This window comes from Pristiophorus japonicus, chromosome 11 (genome assembly GCF_044704955.1).
Source record: "Pristiophorus japonicus isolate sPriJap1 chromosome 11, sPriJap1.hap1, whole genome shotgun sequence".
Taxonomy (NCBI): domain Eukaryota; kingdom Metazoa; phylum Chordata; class Chondrichthyes; family Pristiophoridae; genus Pristiophorus; species Pristiophorus japonicus.
In genome coordinates, this window is record NC_091987.1 from 127523377 (window position 1) to 127547602 (window position 24226).

General features: G+C 42.4%; 1 protein-coding gene across 11 annotated transcripts in view; it reads right to left on the reverse strand.

Moving 5' to 3' along the window:
• Positions 1-3613: 3613 nt before the first annotated feature.
• Positions 3614-24226, reverse strand: part of trim13 (tripartite motif containing 13) — a 73832-nt gene continuing 53219 nt past the window's right edge. For 3 of the 11 annotated variants that reach the window (XM_070894018.1, XM_070894016.1, XM_070894019.1), the window contains 3 exons: positions 13365-13464; positions 8716-8828; positions 3614-5394 (listed from right to left, as the gene is read on the reverse strand). In XM_070894018.1, the coding sequence (XP_070750119.1) occupies positions 4213-5388 (1176 nt within the window). In that variant the 5' untranslated portion in view covers positions 5389-5394; positions 8716-8828; positions 13365-13464 and the 3' untranslated portion in view covers positions 3614-4212. Of the gene's footprint in view, positions 5395-7871; positions 8007-8715; positions 8829-13249; positions 13289-13364; positions 13465-14432; positions 14488-16145; positions 16489-17338; positions 17688-24226 lie in introns of those variants that run through there. The other 8 variants (XM_070894021.1, XM_070894017.1, XM_070894020.1 and 5 more) reach the window with 6 other exon arrangements.

A 24226-nucleotide genomic window follows, 5' to 3' on the forward strand; every position in this document is an offset into this window, starting at 1 on the left:
GCCTGCTCCGCCTCCAAATTACAGGGGTGGGACCTCTAGCTGCCAGTCTGCTCCAGCCTTAACCCTGTTGTCAAAACCCAGGAATGGGGTCATTTGCATAAAGAGGATGGATGCTCGCCCCATTTGTGGCAGTCCCTGGGTACCTTCCCTGTAGAGAAGCCAGGAATTTTGGAACAACACCCTGGGGCCGAAATTGCCCCTTTCTATAAGGCCCATGGCCCCCTGAAAGCAGCGGCCACATGTCGGTGCGGACTGGCTGGCGAGTCTCCGCAGAGGGGCTGCCATTTTAGAAATTGCCCTTCTTCCATTTAATGCAGGGTAGGGGACTACATCGCCCGTTTTCCCGCTGCGCTGTGCATGCGCCAACCCCTTCCCAAAATTGCCCCACGAGAGTGGTGCTGCCGCCGGTTGGTGCCACAGACAGCTTTTTGTGTCATTTCCATTTCTGTGACTTGGCGGCATGGCCACCCTTACAGGGGAGATGGCACTGGCGGCCACTCCATATTTTTTTTTTCCTCAGCCGACTGCCAGGTCAGGCTGACAATTATGGCCGTGGGTTCGACCGGGTCGCCAACAGGCACCCTGGCATCCCCTCTTGGGTGCCAGGCCGCTGGCCCGGCTGAAACCCTCTCTGGTGGCCCAGTGTTTGCCACTAAAGTGGATGCAGAGTTCACAGTGGGCCTCCCCTTTAACTGATGGGGAGAGATGTTGTGACACGCCAGCGCGATGATGTCATCAGTGCGGCGTCGATGCCTTGCAGCGCCGGCCACTCCGCCTCGCCCCCACTTCCACCCCGCTTTAAAAGAAAAGCGCCAACACATGAATTTCTCCGGATTGTCTGCCCCACGGAACCGTTCAAAAACAGTAGGTGCGACTCGTTTGGGGCGGAGGGCAATTTCAGTCCCCTTGTCTTTTACTTGCGTTAGAAAACCAGCCTTGTAGGCCCCATTATCAATGGCAACTCAAGTATACCCTGCAACCTGGGAGCTTTGTGAATGGAGTAAGGTCAACAAACATGGAGAAAAAGGAAGAGAGGGGCCAGTGGAAACAAGCTGGTGAAGGTGTAACAAGTGAGTTGTGTGGTTTGTTTTCAGAAATGTTAATTTGTATTTAGGTGTATATTATATTACAGAACAAGTACAAAAAGTAATCAAAGGCGAATGGAATGTTGGCCTTTATCTCAAGGGAGTCGAAATACAAAAAATTATGAAGTTATGTTTCAGTTATACAGAGCCTTGGTCAGACCCCATCTTGAATACTGCGTTCAGATTTGGGCACAGCATATATTGGCCTTGTTGGGAGTACGGTGCAGATTCATCAGAATTATGTCAGAGCTTGAAGGGTTGAATTAAGAGGACAGGTTCCATAAACTTGACTTGTATTCCCTTGAGCTTAGAAGAATGCGGGGTGATCTAAATGATAAAGGCATTCAATAGGGTGATTACAGTGAAACTATTTCCTCGAGGGGATTCGGAACAAGAGGACACAATCTTAAAATTAGGCCATTTAAGGAGTGAAATCAGGAAGCACCTTTTCCACAAGGATCGTGGAAATACGGAATTCTCTCCCCCAAAAGGCTTTGGATACTGGGTCAGTTGACATGTTGAAGGCTGAGAGCAATAGATTTTTGTTAGGAAAGGGTATCAGGGGATATGGAGCAAAGGCAAGTAAATGGAGTTTCAGATGAAGTATAATGTGGATAAATGTGAGGTTATCCACTTTGGTGGTAAAAACAAGAGAGACAGACTATTATCTGAATGGTGACAGATTAGGAAAAGGGGAGGTGCAACAGACCTGAGTGTCATGGTACATCAGTCATTGAAGGTTGGCACGCAGATACAGCAGGCGGTTAAGAAAGCAAATGTCATGTTGGCCTTCATAGCGAGGAGATTTGAGTACAGGGGCAGAGAGGTGTTTACTACAGTTGTACAGGGCCTTGGTGAGCCACACCTGGAGTATTGTGTACAGTTTTGGTCTCCTAATCTGAGGAAGGACATTCTTGCTATTGAGGGAGTGCAGCGAAGGTTCACCAGACTGATTCCCGGGATGGCGGGACTGACATATCAAGAAAGACTGGATCAACTGGGCTTGTATTCACTGGAGTTCAGAAGAATGAGGGGGGATCTCATAGAAACGTTTAAAATTCTGATGGGTTTAGACAGGTTAGATGCAGGAAGAATGTTCCCAATGTTGGGGAAGTCCAGAATCAGGGGTCACAGTCTAAGGATAAGGGGTAAGCCATTTAGGACCGAGATGAGGAGAAACTTCTTCACCCAGAGAGTGGTGAACCTGTGGAATTCTCTACCACAGAAAGTTGTTGAGGCCAATTCACTAAATATATTCAAAAAGGAGTTAGATGTAGTCCTTACTACTAGGGGGATCAAGGGGTATGGCGAGAAAGCAGGAATGGGGTACTGAAGTTGCATGTTCAGCAATGAACTCATTGAATGGCGGTGCAGACTCGAAGGACCTACTCCTGCACCTATTTTCTGTGTCTATGTTTCTATTAGCCATGATCTAATTGAATGGCAGAACAGGTACGAGGAGCTGAATGGCCTACTCCTGTTCCTATGTCATAGATTTGATTTGTAGGGATATGTTGTGGGGTGTTTAGAAAGGACTTGGAAAGAATTTTGAGTAAAATTTAAGTGTTCTTTTTTATTGCCTCACCAAGAATTAATCAAAATTTTTTGCACCTGATGGACATTGCCCCCCACTGAGAATTTTTCTACACCCTCAAACATGCACAGGTTGCAAAACTTTTACTTGTATAGATTTATCTTTCTACATGTTTTATTAATGTTTGATTAATTATCTTCTGGGAAGTCCTCACCTATTTAGCAAGGCAGGCACTAATAAGTTTGATGGTCAGTCAACGATTTCCATGTTACTCAAAACAGCTAACAGATGGAGCAGTAGTACTCCTTCTGACCTCACAAGGATACCTTGGGCCTTCCCTCCCCAAGCTTTTCATCAACCCTAGATTACGAACTTTGCCAATCCCCCTCTCTCCTTCTTCACTTAAATTGCTGGGTCTGTTTCTACCTGCTGGTGGTGGTGACTTCATTCCCACTCAGCGTCTTGTCGGCATATGCGAGAAAGGCCCAGGTATTGCAATCTCTCGGACCACATGCTCCGAAGTGGGGGGGGCGGATGAAACCACCGCCGATTCAGACCCCGCCCCCTCCAGTTTTCAAATCAGGCTGTGTCAAATATACTGTAATTGATATTTTAATACAAATATCTGTACTAGTCACCTTACTGCAGTTCATTATTCTTGATTATTGTCCATCACCCATAGTGATGGAAGTGCTATCCCCTAAAATCTGGAAGAAGATTTATGGGTGGTATTTTAGCAGACCCATGACATGTAGTTTATCTACTGGATAAAATGCAAAGCATAAAATCTGATCTACCAGTTGCTCCGTGTGCGAGTCACCCCTTTATTTATAGAACGTAAGTTGTCAAAGATGTGGAAGGAGAATAGTCTCACAATGTAGTTGGCAATCTATGCAAATATTACATGGCAGTGTTATAATAAAATCGACTAATAATCGAGTGTTGCTGAATTAATTTCTAAAATAATTATAGGTAGTTGTAAATGATCAAAACGTTTATTAAACACTAGTATGCAGAATCAGCTTCAGTCTACAAATACAATAAAATACTGCAGTACATTCCTAATGATGTGCACAGCACTGTATTTCATCCATTAAAATACACACAGAAATGAGAGATTCATTTTGGTTCATGAAAAGCTGCGCTGATAGTTTTTATAGAAGCAGATATGCATCACTCTGCGTGTGCATGTGCGTTCTGGATTATACAATGCAGGTGGCAGTTTAGAAGAATGCTAATCATCACTCATGGTCCTCTGTGTATCACCACAAGAAAAAATAAATCTGAGCAGGGAAACTGTTATTCATTTACAACAGTTTCCAGTCATGTGAGCAGAATATTAAACAGCTAAAATATGTCTATCTGACGACATCATAATCACGATTGCCGTAAACTTAAAAACTTGAACAGAAAAATAAAATCCCCTGTTCACTGAAGTACTAAATGTTCAAAATAATCGTGGCCACATTACAATTTTTTGTACCTTTTGTTTGTGAAAAGGAGAAATCCCAGATATCTGGTTCCAGAGATCCCACATGTTGAAATTATTGTTTTAGTAGTGCAGCAGTGATCCTTCATTCCCATTACAGTATTTTATATTTGCATAAATTCTGCTACATCCTGCCACAGCCGGTGGATAATATTTTTACACCCTTGACAGCCAAGTGAAAGCATTTCCACAATCTCATTATAGTGCAATAAACTAGTGAGTGTGGTCAAGTGAATTTTCAAAGCCTCAACGCTCTCAATTATTACCTCACGATGAAAGAATGCCATGATAAAAATCAGGAGGAGGCAAATAACGGAAAGTGCAAGGCCTCTGCATGACTTTTTAGCGGGGGTTTTGAATCTGAAGGTGTAATTCTCGGCAGGTAAAGTAACTTTATCAACATCCTTCAGCCTCACCCTATCCCAATGGCTGGTGTTAAAATTTTTCATTACAGGATGCACCTCAACATCTGTGCAGGAAGGCAATGGGGTTTCCTTGATGATTTTAATTTTATTGCGGAACTCCTGCATCTGCTGCAGAAATGCAACTGGGTCAGTGACATCCTTAAAGGTCTCTGCGATAGCAAAAGCTCTTTTCTGTTCCTCTAGAATCATCTTCAATTTATTTATCTCTGGATCGTAGGCCTGCATTACCACCAGCTTCATGGTTTCAAAATCTGAAAGTACCTCATTCTTTTTCTGCTCCAGTGTGTGCTGCACTTTTGTAAAATATTCCATCACCTTATGGGCGTCCTTGCTTATTGACTGCAGGGATTTTTTCTTGTTGCTTTCAAATGTCTCCAGACACGACTGCATATCAGCAGAACGCCAAGTTTCCAGCCCCTGGAAAAGCCCATCAAAAGCTTCTCGCTCCTCTCTGTAGGCATCCTTGATGGCACAGAAGGAATGTCTTTTGTGGTCTCCCATGGTAGCGCAAAACCCACAGATTAATTGAAGGTCCGTTGAGCAAAAGATATTCAGTGGCTGCCCATTGTGCTTCTTGCAGGTCGGAATTTTAGGTATGATCCGAATCTTGTTGTACTTCTCTATTATTCCCATCAGCGAATAATTCACTTGCAAGTTGCCAATCCCCAAGGCAGGGGTTTCCTTGCGGCAGGTTGGGCATTTAAAAGGGAATTTCCATTGCATACCTCTCCCACTTCCTTCCAAGATGCCTTCTAAACATCGCTTACAGAAATTATGTGAGCAAGAGAGAACTCGTGGATCTTCAAATAAACAGCAACAGATGGGACAGGTCAAGTCTTCTTCAAACAACTCCATTGCATTCTATTTAAGAAAAATAGAAAACAATGAACACTTCATAAAGATCTTGAATATATATTCAAAAATATAATGCAATAAACAATTAGCTGGTTTGCGTTGGAACCCTCATTAAGTGGAATGGCAAAAGTTAAATACAACACAATAAATTGTTTACATATAAAAATTCCATGAATTCAATACACTCATCTCCTGATGAATGCTTGATCTCAGCCAGGCCGTTAGGTAATGAATAGACAATGCACAAGGACGGAGAGGAAAGTTCATGGACAAGTCAAACAATGCCATACTTCTGAATCCAAAGGGAAAACTGTTACCCTCGACATCACATCATTAACTTGAAGAGAAATTATCTGATTCTCAGAAAAAGACTAGGGAGTGTGGGAAAATACAGCATTACAACAGTCATAGCAGAATGTACCTTTCCCCTGGCTGGGAAGTCTAGAACAAGGGGTCACAATCTCAGGATACGGGGTAGGAAATTTAGGACCGAGATGAGGAGATATTTTTTCACTCAAAGGGTGGTGAACCTGTGGAATTCTCTGCCACAGAAGGCTGTGGAGGCCAAGTCACTGAATAGATTTAAGAGGGAGATAGATAGATTTCTAGAAACAAAAGGCATCAAGGGGTATGAGGAAAAAGCGGGAATATGATGTTGAGATAGAGGATCAGCCATGATCATATTGAATGGCGGTGCATACTCGAAGGGCCGAATGGCCTATTACTGCTCCTATTTTCTATGTTTCTTTGTCCATGTTTCTATCAACACCTTTCGGGGCTGTATGGAGGCCGCCCCCCTCCCTCTTCCCCCCCCCCCCTCTTCTCCTCCCCTCCCCTCCTCCCCCCCCCTCTTCTCCTCCCCTCCCCTCCTCCCCCCCCTCTTCTCCTCCCCTCCCCTCCTCCCCCCCTCTTCTCCTCCCCTCCCCTCCTTCTCCTCCCCTCCTTCTTCCCCCCTCTTCTCCTCCCCTCCCCTCCTCCTTTCCCCCCCTTCTCCTCTTTCCCCTTCTCCTCTCCCCCCCTTTCCCCTTCTCCCCTTTCCTCTCCCCCCCTTACTCCTTCTCCTCCTCCCCCTCTTTCCCCTTCTCTTCCCCCCTTACCCCTTCTCCTCTCCCCTCCTTACCCCTTCTCCTCTCCCCCTTTCCCCTTCTCCTCTCCCCCTTTCCCCTTCTCCTCTCCCCCTCCTCCTTTCCCCCCTTTTCCTCTTCTCCTCCCCCCTTTCCCCGTCTCCTCTCCCCCCCTTACCCCTTCTCCTCTCCCCCCTTCTCCTCTCCCCCCTTACTCCTTCTCCTCCTCTCCCCCTTTCCCCTTCTCCTCTCCCCCTTTCCCCTTCTCCTCTCCCTCTTTCCCCTTCTCCTCTCCCCCCTCCTCCTTTCCCCGAGGGCTCCCGGTGCTGCAGTCGGTAAGTAGAAAATGTTTTATTTATTGATTTTTTTTAAATTATTAATTTTTTTTGATTGATTTATTGGTTGATTTATTGATGTTTTTATCATTTATTATTGATGATGGCTCTTTATTTGTAAAACTGAAGTGTTTAATGTTTGTAAACTTCCCTTTAAACCCCCTCCCCCCATTCCCTACGCCTGATTTGTAACCTACGCCTGATTTTCTAAAGTGTAGACAAGGTTTTTTTGAGCGTACAAAAATCTTCACTTACTCCATTCTAAGTTAGTTTGGAGTAAGTTTTCACTGACGAAACTTTGAAAACAGGCACAAGTGGCCGGACACGCCCCCATTTGAAAAAAAAATTCTGTTCCAAAGTGAAACTGTTCTAACTGACTAGAACTGGAGCAAACTAAATGCCGAGAATTTGAATTTCTAAGAAACTCCGTTCTACACCATTTGCTCCAAAAAATCAGGAGCAACTGAGGCCGAAACTTGGACCCTATATTACAAGCAAGAAGTGATTTTCTACTTTGCTTCTCTTGCGATTCTCTGTGTAAATTTACAGCAGGCATGACTGTATCTGATTTAACTATTATATATTTTAAAAAAGATTATTTTTAAGTCCTTGCCTTCTGGCTGCAATTTACTGCTAGCACTACAATTAATTGGAATTCAATCTGTTCTGTCAGAGATTGGGTTTTGGCACTGTTTCCAGTGATTGGGACCAGAATTTAGATACTTTAGGTGATTAAAGTTGGGATTTAGGAAAGCATGATGCAAAGGACTGAGATTCAAGCCTCCGAGGATTGGCCCACCACTGCTTTGAGCCAAGAATATTACCAGTTATAGCAAGACACATTTGATTATCTCACAATGTAGCCTGTATTGTCCAGGGTACGGTAACATAGTAGTTATGTCACTGGACTAGTAATCTAGAGGCCAAGGCTAGAGTTCAAATCCCACCACGGCAGCTGGGGAATTTAAATAAATCTCGTATGAAAAGCTAGCATTAGTAATGGTGACCATGAAACTACAGGATTGTCGTAAAAACCCATCTGGTTCACTAATGTCCTTTAGGGAAGAAAATCTGCCATCCTTACCCGGTCTGGCCTACATGTGACTCCAGACCCACAGCAATGTGGTTGACTCTTCAGCCATCTGAAATGGTGGCTCACCACCTCCTTCTCTAGGGCAATTAGGGATGGGCAATAAATGTGGCTGGTGACGCCCACATCCTATGAACAAATAAAAACATTTTAAAGCCTAAATCAACTTTACAGTCACAAGATAAGGTCCAGTAACCTTGAGGGATTCTAGGAATGGGGCCTTGCCAGTGCCACACACATCCTGAGAACAACCAAAATTGGAGCACTACAATGAAGATCAATGTGACTATGATGTGTTTTTAAAATATCTCAAACATGACCTTAGTTTGGGGAGATTTATTTCAGATTTTGGGTGCAGGGAAAGAAAGGGTTAATTCATCAGAAAGTTGTGTGGCACAGGTCAAAGGTGATACACAAGCCAGACCGGGTAAGGACCTCAGGTTTCCTTTCCTAAAGGACAATGAACTTTTATGACAATCCAACAGCTTCATGGTTACTTTTGCTGGTACCCTGCAAAGATTTTATTTCCTGATTTGTTTTTATAAATTGAATTAAAATTCCAAAATTGTAATGAGATTTGAATTTGCGTTCTCTGGTTTATTAGTCCAGGCCTCTGGATTACCGGTCCAGTGACATAATCACTATGCTACCATACCTGTACTAATTAAAAAGATGGTGACATGTATTTGGATAACTGAATTTTACTGGCTTAAAAGCATCATCTGAGTAACAAATGTATCTGGAAATTCAATCACCAATTTCAATAATACCAACAGTTCATTCCCAAAATGATAGATTGGCACATCATGAAGTCATACAACAAAAAAATGGCACTTACCGTGCAGCTAAGGAAACAGAGACAACAGGTAAGCTCGACCCTTTTTAATGATGAAAATATCCTCTCAGTACTCTACATCACCATCTACCTTCCCACTGGACAATCCCCGTGGTCTGAAAATCATTTCAATTATAAATTAGTATTTAGAAATCTATAAAAGAAACCCAGACCATTTTATGAAAGCGACCATATGAAACATTATCAAATGAATACAATATTTTTTGGTGGTGGGGGGGGGCTGTGTGTTACATGTATCGCAAACAACATTTATACAAGTTCCATTTTTGTCTTCGTCGCCTGGGCAGTAATCTGGCACGGCAGATCGCTCGCCCACTGTAGAACCACCTGAGTTTTCATACCATTGATTTCTGCAATGGCGTGCGGTCTGCTCCACCAGATAACTGCTCAGATGGTAAAAAATGGAAATTTACTCCATAAATTACATTACATATAATAGAGGAAAGCTCACCTCCTCCCCTCCTACTCCCACTGTGAAGTCAAGTTGGGCATAGCAGGTACACCAATGCGTTTAATAATGTTCAGGCATTTATTTGAATTCCATTGCAATGGTAGGTGCCTTTTCCCATCATCTAGTGCTAATTATATTCAAATCATAAAGCTTTAAAATGCTGTTTCAAGGAGAACTGGGAAGCTGAATTTAAACGCTGTTCTTTCAACCTGAGTTGCAAGCCACCTCGCCCTCGATGGTGATGGGTCCCCAACACAAAGGTCTTTAAAATTGAACACTCGTGAATTGGAATAAAGAGAACAGTCTTCCCAGAAAAGCATGACAAATTCTGCATCCAAGCCTAATTATACTCGACACGGATTCCAAAAGTGAAAACTTTTCCATTTCACATTCTGCTTTCTCACTAAAACAAAGCACATCTGGCAATTTTCAACAGGTACATTTAAAACTGAACGGGATGAACTGGCTTTAAGGGGAAGGGAAAGTAATGGAGCTAGAAAATGAGCAAGATAAAATCTGTGTGGCAGGTGTAAATACTGAATGCCAATAAAACTGTTGCCATTAGCAAACAGCCATGAGTGAAACCGAAAGAATTCTAACACAGCAGAAATTTAATCAATAAATTGACTCGGAGTACAGGAGTAGGCCATTCAGCCCCTCGGGTCTGCTCCACCATTCAATTAGATCACATGGTTTAAACTAGTGTGGTATGGTAGGGGGCACGAGGATGATGCGTTAGAGAAGAGCACAGAGAAACAACAGCATTGGAATAAAGAGTAGTTCAGAAATAGGAGGGATCAAACAGGGGGGAAATGTGAGTTAGACTAGGATGGGTTTGGAGTGCATGTGCGTAAATGCACGGAACATGGTAAATAAGGTCGGTGAGTTGCAGGCACAAATTGCCACATGCGATTATGATATAGTAGCAATAACCGAGAACTGGCCCAAAGAAGGGAAGGATTGGGAACTGGCTACCATGTATTTACAAAAGATAGGGAAGGGAAAAAAAAGGGTGGAGGGTGGCAGCATTGATCAAAGATACTGTTACAGTACAGAAAAAGGGCGATGTATTTGAGGGTTCAAAGACAGAATCTATTTAGTTAGAATTAAGGAAGAGGAGATATTGCACTGCTTGGTACAGAGGATCAAATTTGCAGGCAAATTTCACAAAGATGCAAGAACTAAGAGTAGTGGGGGCATCAATTATCCTAATATAGACAGGGAAAATAACTGCATTAAGGGCAAAGAGGGGGAGAATTTGTGAAATGTGTACAAGACAACTTTCTTGATCAGTACATTTACAGCCAAATGAAGAAGGAAGCAGTGCTGGATCTGGTCTGGTTCTGGGGAATGAAATGGGGCAAGTGGAACATATTTCAGTGGGAGAGCATTTGGGATCAGTGATCATATCAGGTTTAGAATAGTTATGGAAAAGGACAAGGAACAATCAAATGTGAAAATACTCACAGGAAGAGGGCTAATTTCAGTGAGTCGAAAGGGGATCTGGCCCAGATGGATTGGAACCAAAGATTGGCAGGAAAAACAGTAAATGAGCAATGGGAGACCTTCAAAAGAAGAGTACAGACTAAATACATTTCCATAAGGGAGAAAGGAAGGGCATCCATCCAAAGCTAGAACCCCCTGGATCATTAAAGATATAGAGATTAAAATGAAACAGAAAAAGGAGGCTTATCATAAATGTCAGGCTCATAATACAGAGGGAATATGTCTAGTTTGCACTCTCTGAATTCAGAAAGTACAGGGGAGAACTGAAAAAGGAAATAAGAGGGGCAAAGAGTGTGAGAATAGATTAGCAGGCAACATAAGAGAGAACCCAAAAATAGTAAAAGGAAGGGTGAAGCTGATTAGGAACCAAAAAGATCTTCTTGTGGAGGCATAGGGCATGGCTGAGGTTTTATACGGGTACTTTGCATCTGTCTTCTTTAAAAAAGAGGATGTTGCCAATGTTACAGTAAAGGAGAAGGTAGCAAGAGAAATTGGACAGGATAAAAATAGATAAAGAGGTACTTAAAAGGTTGGCAGCGTTCAAAGTAGCAAAGTCACTTAGTCCAGATGCAATGCATCTTAGATTACTGAGGGAAGTAAAGGTGGAGATTGCGGAGGCTCTGGCCACAATCTTCCAATCCTCCTTAGATAAGATAGTGGTGCCAGTGGATTAAAGGATTGCAGATGTTACACCCCTGTTTAAAAATGGGGGGGGATAAACCCAACAACTACAGGTCAGTCAGCCTAACGTCGGTGGTGAGGAGAGAACAATCAGAGACATAACTGTTACTGGGAAAAATATGGGTTAATAAATGAAAGCCAGTATGGATTTATTAAAGGCTAATCCTGTTTGACTAACAGAGGGTTGATGAAGGTTGATATTGGGTATATAGACTTTCAAAAGATGTTTGATAAAATACCATGCAAGAAGACTTATTAAAAGTAGAAAGACTTGTATTAATATAACGTCTTTCATGATCTCAGGTCACCCCAAAGCAGTTTACAGGCAATGAAGTGCTTTTGAAGTGTAGTCACCGTCATAATGTAGGAAACAAGGCAAAATTGAAGCCCGTGAGATTAAAGGGGCTACGGCTGCGTAAATACAAAATTGGTTAAGAGACAGTAACCAGAGAGTAGCGGTGAATGATTGTTTTCTGATTGGAGAGAAGTATACATTGGTGTCCCCCAGGGGTCAGTATTATGACCATTGCTCTTTTTGATGTAATGTATATTAATGACCTGGACTTGGGTGTACAGGGCACAATTTCAAAGATTGCAAATGACACAAAATTCAGAAATGTAGTAAACAATGAGTAACAGATTTCAGGAGGACATAGACAGACACATTGCAGATGCAATTTAAAGCAGAGAAATGTACAGTGATGCATTTTGGTAGGAAGAATATGGAGAGGCAATATAAACGGAATGGTACACCATTTTAAAGGGGGTGCAAGAACAGAGTAGATTGCTATATTTCTGAAGTAAACTCTTTATCACAGAACATTTTCGCTGCTTCATTTATATACTATTTCTCCAAACAGGGGTGTATGTACTCAAATCTTTGATGGTGGCAGGACAAGTTGAGAAGGCTGTTAAAAAAACACATATGGGATCATTGGCGTTATAAACAGAGGGCATAGAGTAAAAAAGCAAGGACATTCTGTTAAATCTTTATAAACTACTGGTTAGGCCCCAGCTGGAGTATTGCATCCAATTCTGGCACCAACACGTTAGAAGGATGTCAAGGCCTTGGAGAGGATGCAGAGGATATTTACTCAAATGATACCAGGGATTTGGGGCATCAGTTACGTGGAGACCCCGAAGAAGCTGGGGTCGTTCTCCTTAAAGCAGAGAAGATTTGATAGAGGTGTTAAAAATCCATGAAATGTTTTGATAGAGTAAATAAGAAAAGGAGAAACTGTTTCCAGTGGCAGAAAGGTCAGTACCAGAGGATGCAGATTTAAGGTCATTGGCAAAAGAAGCAGAGGCGAGATGAGGAGAATGTTTTATTTATTTACGCAGTGAGTTATGATGATCTGCAATTCACTCCCTGAAAAGGTGGTACGGAAGCAGATTCAATAACAACTTTCAAAAATTATTAAGGATAAATACTTGAAGGGGAAAAATTTGCAGGGCTATGGGCTTAGGTCTGCAAAATGGGACGAATTGGATAGCTCTTTCAAAGATCCGGTACAGCCATGATGGCATCCTTCTCTGCTGTATCATTCTATGATTCTATGGCTGATTTGCATCTCAACTCCATAATCCCTCGATACCCTTACCTAATAAAAATCTATTTATCTATCTCAAGTCTTGAAAGCTCTAATTGTCCCAGAATCAACAGCCTTTTGGGGGAGAGTTCCAGATTTCTACTAGTCTTTGTGTGAAAAAGTGCTTCCTGATTTAACTCCTGAATGGCCAGCTCTCATTTTAAGATCATGTCCCCTTGTTCTTGATTTCTCCCAGCAGAGAAAATAGACTCATCATTGAACCAGTAACACAGATTTGATTTCAGCAATCAGATTATATTTTACTAAATAATGTGATTAATTTATTTACCGTGTACAGTCAATGCAGTACAGCAATCAAGAAATGCTGAACTTTATAACCAATTTAGCAGACTACAACGGGCAGGAATTGATGCTAAATCTGTAGAGCTCTGATCAGCCTGTACCTTAAGTACTGTGTCCATTTGTAGTCACACAAAGGATACATTCAAGCTGTGGAGGCAGGATGGAGAAGAGCCAATAAGCTGATCCTTAGCATCATATGGACTATGTTGCAAGAAAAAGAGAGAAAATTAAGCTCTTTAGCTTTCAAAGTATGTGGATAAGAGCGATGTTAGAAGTATATCCAAGATGGTGGACAATATAGAAAAGGCAAATTAGGCGCAGTACTAAAAAGGGTGCATTCACACTATAATTGTCTCATTCCATGCTGTTCTGGAATTAGATTGGAACTTTGCTCTGGATTTACACCAACAACTTCTAGGCATCAGCGCAAAGTGAAACAGCTTTGCATTGTAATGCAAATGCAGCCAAAGTTAAACTGCGACAGCAAGAGAAGGGGGCACACACTGAAACTTGACAATTTAGGACTACGGTCAACTCCTTCCTCACACAAATATGAAATAGACTTCTGGGTAGGGTGATGGGAGGCCAAAACCCTGGAGTTATTTAGGAAGCAGTTGGATGCTATTAGGTGAACCAAATGTCCTTCCTCCCGTACATTTAGCTTGTGATCGCAAGAGAAATAGAAAATGTTTTAATTCATTTAGGTGTGAAATATCAATTTCATTACATGCTGAATTGTTTTGATTAATGTAAAAGAAAATAAACATTCAATTTGAAAAGCAAAAAATCACTTTCCATTTAAAGGACTTGCTAATGAGTTGGAGCATGGTGCTGAACATTTTCATTTATCACTATGGGCTAGATGTTCTGACCACGATTAGAAATGATTAGAAATACATAGTGCTGTATCTTTATATCATCGTAGCCAAGAACACACTGCCAGCTGTAAATGCATGCCGTTTATGACGGCATCAACATTCAGCAAAGGTGCCAGATTACAAGAAGTTTTTAGGCTTACAAGCCAAACTTAGATGGGAGTCAGAATCCCCATAAAACTTCATGCATTTCAGCCCTACCCGAGAGACAGTGACATTATTCTTTAAAGGCAACAAAACACACAACAAATAGAAATAGTATTGCATTTAAAAATTGTTACAAAAATTGTTTACATGACGTTATCAGTGTTGGTTGGATCACTGGCCAGATTGAATCTGCTCAACAATGCTGGAAGTTAAAAGACATATTAAATTACAAGTTAACAAGTACTGAATCGTCAACAATTCTTATAAAGCATCTCATTTCAGAATCTCTGGATATCTACCCTATAAATAAGACCAGAAATACTGATGTACAATTCAACCACAAACAATATGATGCAGTATTAACCGCACCTCTGAATCGGTCCATTGTAGTTTTCATGTAAACACAAACTTGGCCCCCCCCCCCCCTCTAGATATTGTGAACACATGAAATTAGACTGGACAGATCAGCACCAAGCAATGAGATAGGATGCAGCTCCGACCCAGGATTGTATTCTTAAAGAACAGGTGGAAGAGATTCAAAGATCATGTTAAACTACATAGTAGAGGTCATGTGGCACACGAGAGATACATGATGCAGGAGTCAACATGCTTGAAGACGACAAGAGCTGTCTTTCTAATTACTTGGCATTATGTTACAATGTATTGGCATACGCAACAGTTTGTGTAAGAAAATCTTGTATATTTTGTCAATCTGTAAACAATAATGAGGTATATTAGGATTGTCCAGCAAAAATGAAAAGCAGTAAATTTATTCAATGATTTCAGGAGAGGCATCATCTCCCACAGGCAAGTTGTAGAGAGCCTTGGTCAGTTGTGCAGAGCTTTGGTGAGACTATCTGGATTATTGCATTCAATTCTGGGCACCGCACCTCAGGAAGCATTATCTTGGCCTGGGAGGGGGTGCAGCGCAGATTCACCAGAATGGCGCCGGTTAAATTACGATTGCATAAATTTGGCTTTTATTCCCTCGAGTAGAAAAGATTGAGCCATGATCTAATATAGCTGTTAATATGCTAAAAGGATTCAATAAGGTAGATGGAGAGAAATTATTTCCTCTAGAGGGAATCCAGAACAAGGGGATATAATCTTAAAATTAGAGCCAGGCCATTCAGGAGTGAAATCAGGAAGCCCTTCTTCACACAAAAGGTAGCAGAAATCTCAAATTCTCAAAACTGAGATTTTTATTAGGAGAGGGTACCTAGGGAAATGGAGCAAAGGTGGGCAAATAGAGTTGAGCACAGATCAGCCATGATCTAATTGAATGGCAGAACAAGCTCAAGGGGTTGAATGGCCGACTCCTGTTCCTATGGAGGCCATAAAGGACACTCATTCCCATCACAACTCCCAAGACTATACAAAATCTGAAAAAATAAGCACACTATGTGTTACAGAACAACCAAGTTGACTAACGCAAGTGCTTTGGAATTTCTTTCATGTTAAGGCAGGTGAACATGACGTTTGATAATCAATTCAGCTCTCGTGAATTTGTTTGTTCACCAGATTCTATAACAATGTCATGTGTTGCTATGTTTCTGAAGTAAACTCTTTATCACAGAACATTTTTGCTGCTTCATTTATATACTATTTCTCCAAACACTTGTGTACATAACTATAACCTGTAAAGGAAAATGTGTAATTTATATAGCGCCTATCACCACCTCAGGATATCCCAAAGCACTTTACAATGAATGAAGTACAAAGCATAGTCACACTGTTGTAATACAGGAAATGCGGCAACCAAATTGCACACAGCAAGGTCCCACAAACAGCAAGGAGATAAATGACCAATTCAACTGTTTTTTTTTTTAAAGTGATGTTGGATGAGGGATAATCATTTACCAGAACACTGGGGATAACTCCTCTGCACTTCTTCGAATCGTGGCGTGGGATCTATTACATACACCTGCAGACGGGCCTCTGTTTAATGTCTCATCCGCAAAACATTAACTCCGACAGTGCAGCACTGAAGTGTCAGCCTGGATTACGTGCTCAACTCAGTGGAGGGGGTCTTGAATTCTCAACCTTTTGACCGAGAGGCAAGAGTGCTACCACTGAGCCAAGGCTCGTCTGTGTGCTTAAGTGTATACCTTGAACATTTTCACTGTATTTTATCTTGCAGGCTGTCTGCATTGTATAAAGGCTCCAGTCTCCATGCCTTTCTTGGTGATACTTTTAATAGCCACTGCAGGAAAGGAGTGTGTCAATTATATCCTACTGAGGTTTTCAATAATCCACCCTGTTCAGGGCCACCTTCCTTAAAGTGGAAATAACACGTAGATAACAGGCTGGAGAATATCAAGCTGTCCTTCATTCATCTTTCATATTAAGGACATCTGACAGGTCCTCCATCAGGTCTGCGAGGGCTGTATATTGTCAATAATGGGATATTGCAATGCAGCAATGAACAGTCACATCCAACTGCTCAGCAAGAATTAGGGCAGAAAAAGGTAGCAGCTATGGAATTCCAAACGCATGTATTTTCTTCAGACACAAACCATTGAGTGGTAAATAAGAATTCCTTTTGTTGTAAATTAAAAATTGCTTAGCAATTTAACTTTGCGCTATTTTAGACATTTAGTACAAAGATATTTTAAATGCAGCTAAACTCTATTACATAACAGAGCAGCTTTTCAAACAAATGAATGTTTATTAATAATTCAGTGTCATATACTTGGGCATTGTGATGCATCAAACAACAATTGTATTCTAATCACCCTGATGGAAAAAATTATGAAATTCTTACTAAGCATTTATTTTTACTGAATTAAAAAGCCATTTAACAGTTGAGTGTTCTCAAATAATTAAACAACGCAAAATTATATTTTTATCTAAAGAGAAAATCAAACACATTTCTAAATTTAAATTCAAAACAACGTCAAATTGTCACGTAAATTAAAATATATGGCCAAGTAGATTTTTTAAAATCCATTATTTTTTAGTTACACTAAAATCATGCTTTGCCATGTTAATTCAAGGAGACAAAGATCCAGGAAAACATGCATTTGTCATACAAGTCCCTTCACTTAATGTACCTGGACCACCTTGACAACTGTATCTATGTTCTGGGGGTGTTGGTAGATCCCACAGGTAGAAGATGGTGCATCAGAACTTCTTATATCTCTGCTCCTCGAGGCTAATCATGAGCAGCTTGTGCAGACAGTAGTCAGGGCACAGTCTTGAGTTGGATGTTCCTTTGCTCCTCCTCAATCTTTACAAATATCTTGGTTCTAGTTCAGTGGATGCTCGCCAGCAGGGAACTTGGTTCCCTGTACTTTTTGAACAGAATTTTCATGACACAAGCAAACTCTGCTCCAAGGCTCCGGACAAGTTTGGTTGCCAGCTGGAACCTCCTTGGATGGGTGGAGGTTAATACTCAAGATGCTGTATGGAGAAAAAAGAACAGTGATCATGTTGTCTGAAACTCAAAAACGACAAACACATTAAACTGTTCATCCCAACCTACCAAGGATTGAATTACAATCACTATATTGTAACAGGCTCTAACACATCATCATGTTACAAGACTTGAATGGAAATGTTCGTTATGTATAAATTGTGTTAAAAACATTAATATGGTTGTTAAGGAATCTTCAAAAAAATGCTTGATCCTGTTCTGTGAATGACTTAAATGGAACAGGAAAGTGATCCAATGTTTATACTGGATGAGGACAGTGCTTAGCTACAATAAAAAGAGAAAATGAGGAACTAGCTTGAACTAGCAGAGGGAGAGTACAGATGCTGTAGGAAGTATTAGTCAGACCCCATCTGCAGTAGTGCGTGCAGTTCTGATTATCTAAATGACATGGTCAGAAAGATACCGTTATTCTCGAGAGGCATGAGAGGCAAGCAGCAAAGAGGATTCCAGAAAAGGTTAAGCAAGTTGAAAAGAGCAGTCATGGGGACCTAATCAAAGTTTAAGATCGTGAGGGAAATTTACAAAACTGATCTAGGAAAATTATTTAGTTCAAACACCAAGGAATAAAATTTAAAAACAGGAAGTTTGTAATGGATATCAGTTACGTGGAGAGACTAGAAAAGCTGGGGTTGCTCTCCTCAGAGCAGAGAAGGTTAAGGGAAGATTTAATAGAGGTATTCAAAAATCATGAAGGGTTTTGATAGAGTAAATAAGGAGAAACTGTTTCCACTGGCAGGAGGGTTGGTAACCAGAGACAAGGTTTTAATATAATTGGCAAAAGAACCAGAGAGGAGATGAGGGGAATGCTTTTTTATGCAACAAGTTATGATGATCTGGAATGCACTACCTGAAAGGATGGTGGAAGCAGATTTAATAGTAACTTTCAAAGAGAAACTGGATATACACTTGAAAAGGAAAAATCTGCAGGGCTTGGGGGAAAAGAGCAAAGCAGTGAGACTAATTGGGTTAGAAATTTACAGTGCAGAAGGAGGCCATTCCGGCCCATCGTGTCTGCGCTGGCCGACAAAGAGCCACATGGCCCTCGGTCAGCAGCCCTGAAGGTTACATATAAACCTATGAACAATGACGGAAAGGCAAAGAGCACCCAGCCCAACCAGTCCGCCCCACACAACTGCGACACCCCTTACACTGAAACATTCTACACTCCTCCCCAACCGGAGCCATGCGATCCCCTGGGAGAGGCAAAAACCAGGTAAAAACCCAGGCCAATTTAGGGAGAAAAAATCTGGGAAAATTCCTCTCCGACCCATCCAGGCGATCGACACTAGTCCAGGAGATCACACCCTGGCCGTATTCGATTCCCTGCAGTACTTACCATTATATTTGCGCCTGCCAACAAGTCATCCAGTCTAATCCCAATTACCAGCTCGAGGTCTGTAACCCTGCAGGTTACTGCACTTTAAGTGCCCATCCAACCATCTCTTAAAAGTGCTGAGGGTTTCTGCATCCACCACTCTTCCAGGCAGCGAGTTCCAGATCCCCACAACCCTCTGCGTAAAGAAGCCCCCCCCTCAAATCCCCTCTAAACCTTCCACCACCCACCTTAAAACTATGCCCCCCTCGTACTAGACTCGCCACCAATGGAAATAGGCCCTTGCTATCCACTATATCCAGGCCCCTCAAAGTTTTGTACACCTCACTGAGGTCTCCTCTCAACCTCCTCTGTTCCAATGGGAACAAACCCAGCCTATCCAATCTGTCCTCATTTAGAAAATACACCAATCGCCCTTTCTCGGGTGCAATGTGAACTGCATCTGCCAGAGTTTGGCCCACTCCCTGAACTATCGATGTCCCTTTGCGATGTTCTGCTGCCATTTGCACTATTTACTGGGCCTCCTAACTTTGTATCGTTGGCAAACTTGGATATATGGCTCGCTATTCCTTCACCCAGGTCATTTATAAATACAGGGAAGAGCTGAGGCACCAGTACAGATCCCGGGGGGGGGGGGGGCGGGGGCACCATAAATGACACCCTGCCAAATTCAGTCCTGACCCATTCCCCAAACTCTGTCACCCATCTCCCAACCAACTTACACAAGAACATAAGGGGCAGGAGTCGGCCATTTGGCCCCTTGAGCCTGCTCTGCCATTCAATGGGATCACGGCTGATCGATTCTCATAATATTCAAAACTCTATCCACCTCTGTCTTGAATATGCTCAAAGACTGAGCTTCCACAGCCCTCTGGGGCAGAGAATTCCAAAGATTCACCACCCTCCTGAGTGAAGAAATTCCTCCTCATCTCAGTCCTAAATGGCCGACCCCTTATCCTGAGACTGTGACCCCTGGTTCTAGACTCCCCAGCCAGGGGGGAAAACATCCTCCCTGTATCTACCCTGTCAAGCTTTAAGAATTTTCTATGTTTCAATCTCTAAACTCTAGAGAATATCAGCCCAGTCTGCTCAATCTCTCCTCATAGGACAAATCCCCCCCCATCCCGGGATTCAGTCTGGTGAACCTTCGTTGGCACTCCCGCTATGGCAAGTATATCCATCCTCAGATTAGGAGACCAAAACTGAACACAATATTCCAGGTGCGGTCTCACCAGGGACTGATTATAATTGAAGACTTTTTACTCTGATACTCAAATCCCCCTGTAACAAAGGCCAATATACAATTTGCTTTCTTAATTGCTTGCTGTACCTGCACGTTAACTTTGTGATTTGTGTACAAGGACATCCAGGTCCCTCTGAACACCAACATTTCATAGAAACATAGAAAAGAGCCAACAGAATGGGTTAATTGCCCTCCTGTGCTGCATGGTTCTATGATTCTAAGTTGGGAGCAAAAGAGAAGTTGGATGCAACTATTCCACCCAAAGAGTAAGAGAGTTTAGAAGTAAGTAATCAAGGAGGGCGGTGAAGCAGACAGTTTTAAACCATTTCAAGGTTGGTGTAAATTACTAGTGACAATCTCTAGTAGCTTCTAAAGGTAAAATAAGATTACAAGTTTAAGTAAAACTGCAATATTAAACAGATAGGATTCTTGTAGGTTTAAGCAGAGACAAACAAGCAAGCTAACTTAGTTAATTGGACAGCTAGTAAAAACTGGTTCCCTAAACAGGCCAGTGGTGAGTCAGCCAGGAACAGTATAAAAAGAGGGGGCTTGGTGCAGTCTTGCTCGGAGTGCAGTGGCAGGTCAGAGTGCAAAGGTAAGAGGGACAGTTTGGGCAAGTGGGAGTGGGAGGTGTTGCTTTGTCTTGTTTTCCCACCAGTGCTGACTCCCTGACCTGGGAGGAAAAAAAAATGAAGTGTGACATCACAGCAAGAGGTTCGGGAACATCGGAGCGGCCTATAAAGGCCTGCTGGTGCAGGTGCAGCTGCAGCAGGAAGAGAAGGCAAAAAAGTAGTAGAAAGAAATCGAAAGGTGATGTCACAGCCAAGAGAGTAAGTGATTGGTGAGCAGCTTTTTCTTTTTCTTTTCTTTTTTATCAGTAAGTAACCTTTGGCATTATTGTTGCCAAATTAAGTTAATCTAGGGGTTAAGTAATGGCATTATAGCTCGGACAGGTGTTATGTTCCTCCTGTATGATGTGGGAAGTCAGGGACACTGGACTACATATGCGGGAAGTGTATCCGGCTGCAGCTCCTGACAGACCGCATTGCGGCACTGGAGCTGCAGGTAGATTCACTCTGGAGCATCCATGATGCTGAGAATGACGTGAATAGCATGGTTAGTGAGTTGGTCTTACCGCAGGTAAAGGTTAGAAAGCCAGATAGGGGATGGGTGACCAACAGGAAGAGCAGTGGAAGGAAGGTATTGCAGGGGTCCACTGTGGTCATCCTCCTGCGAAACAGATACAGGGGAGCAGCAGCAGCAGCCAAGTCCATGGCACTGTGGGTGGCTCTGCTGCACAGGAGGGCAGGAAAAAGAGTGGGAAAGCTATAGTGATAGGGGTTTCTGTTGTAAGGGGAATAGATAGATGTTTCTGCATCCGCAACCGAGACTCCAGGATGGTATGTTGCCTCCCTGGTGCAAGGGTCAAGGATATCCCGGAGCGGGTGCAGGATATTTTGAAGGGGGAGGGTAAACAGCCAGTTGTCATGGTGCATATAAGTACCGATATAGATTAAAAAATGGGATAGGTCCTACAAGACGAATTTAGGGAGCTAGGAGCTAAATTAAAAAGTAGGACCTCAAAAGTAGTAATCTCAGGATTGCTACCAGTGCCACGTGCTAGTCAGAGTAGGAATCGCAGGATAGCTCAGATGAATACATGGCTTGACGAGTGGTACAGAAGGGAGGGATTCAAATTCCTGGGACATTGGAACTGGTTCTGGGTGAGGTGAGACCAGTACAAAACGGACGGTCTGCACCTGGGCAGGACCGGAACCAATATCCTAGGGGGAGTGTTTGCTAGTGCTGTTGGGGAGGGGTTAAACTAATATGGCAGGGGGTGGGAACCTATGCAGGGAGACAGAGGGAAGTAGAATGGGGGCAGAAGCAAAACATAGAAAGAAGAAAAGTAAAAGTGGAGGGCAGAGAAACCCAAGGCAAAAAGCAAAAAGGGCCACATTACAGCAAAATCCAAAAGGGGCAAAGGGTGTTAAAAAGAAAAGCCTGAAGGCTCTGTGCCTCAATGCGAGGAGTATTCGCAATAAGGTGGACGAATTAACTGCGCAGATAGCAGTTAACGGATATGATATAATTGGCGTCATGGAGACATGGCTCCAGGGTGACCAAGGCTGGGAACTCAACATCCAGGGGTATTCAACATTTAGGAACGATAGACAGAAAGGAAAAGGAGGTGGGGTGGCGTTGCTGGTTAAAGAGGAAATTAATGCAATGGTAAGGAAGGACATTAGCTTGGATGATGTGGAATCTGGATGGATGGAGGAACGGAATACCAAAAGGGCAGAAAACACTAATGGGAGTTATGTACAGACCACCAAACAGTAATAATGAGGTTGGGGACAGCATCAAACAAGAAATTAGGGACGCGTGCAATAAAGGTACAGCAGTTATCATGGGCGACTTTAATCTACATATTGACTGGGCTAACCAAACTGGTAGCAATGCGGTGGAGGAGGATTTCCTGGAGTGTATTAGGGATGGTTTTCTAGACCAATATGTCGAGGAACCAACTAGAGGGCTGGCCATCCTAGACTGGGTGATGTGTAATGAGAAAGGACTAATTAACAATCTTGTTGTGCGAGGCCCCTTGGGGAAGAGTGACCATAATATGGTAGAATTCTTTATTAAGATGGAGAGTGAAAGAGTTAATTCAGAGACTAGGGTGCTGAACTTGGGGAAAGGTAACTTCGATGGTATGAGACGTGAATTGGTTAGAATAGACTGGCGAGTGATACTTAAAGGGTTGACGGTGGATAGGCAATGGCAAACATTTAAAGATCACATGAATGAACTTCAACAATTGTACATCCCTCTCTGAAATAAAAATAAAATGGGGAAGGTGGCTCAATTATGGCTAACAAGCGAAATTAAGGACAGTGTTAAATCCAAGGAAGAGGCATATAAATTGGCCAGAAAAAGCAGCAAACCTGAGGACTGGGAAAATTTTGTAATACAGCAGAGAAGGACAAAGGGTTTAATGAGGAGGGGGGAAATAGAGTATGAGAGGAAGCTTGCTGGGAACATAAAAACTGACTGCAAAAGCTTCTAATAGATATGTGAAGAGAAAAAGATTAGTGAAAACAAACAGAGGTCCGTTGCAGTCACATTCGGGTGAATTTATAATGGGGAACAAAGAAATGGCGGACCAGTTAAACAAATACTTTGGTTTTGTTTTCATAAAGGAACCTTCCAGAAATACTAGGGGACTGAGGGTCTCGTGAGAAGGAGGAACTGAAGGATTTCCTTATAAAGCGGAAAATTGTGTTAGGGAAATTGATGGGATTGAAGGCTGATAAATCCCCGGGGCCTGATAGTCTGCATCCCAGAGTACTTAATGAAATAGCCATAGAAACAGTGGATGCATTGGTGATCATTTTCCAACAGTCTATCAACTCTGGATCAGTTCCTATGGACTGGAGGGTAGCTAATGTAACACCACTGTTTAAAAAAGGAGAGAGAAAACGGGTAATTGTAGACCGGTTAGCCTGACATCAATAGTGGGGAAAATGTTGGAATCAATTATTAAAGATGAAATAGCAGCGCATTTGGAAAGCAGTGACAGGATCGGTCCAAGTCAGCATGGATTTATGAAAGGGAAATCATGCTTGAGAAATCTTCTGGAATTTTATGAGGATGTGACTAGTAGAGTGGACAAGGGAAAACCAGTGGATGTGGTGTATTTGGACTTTCAAAAAGCTTTTGATAAGGTCCTACACAAGAGATTGGTGTGCAAAATCAAAGCACATGGTATAGGGGGTAATGTATTGACGTGGATAGAGAACTGGTTAGCAGACAGGAAGCAGAGAGTCGGGATAAACGGGTCCTTTTCAGAATGGCAGGCAGTGACTAGTGGAGTACCGCAGGACTCAGTGCTGGGGTCCCAGCTCTTTACAATATACATTAATGATTTA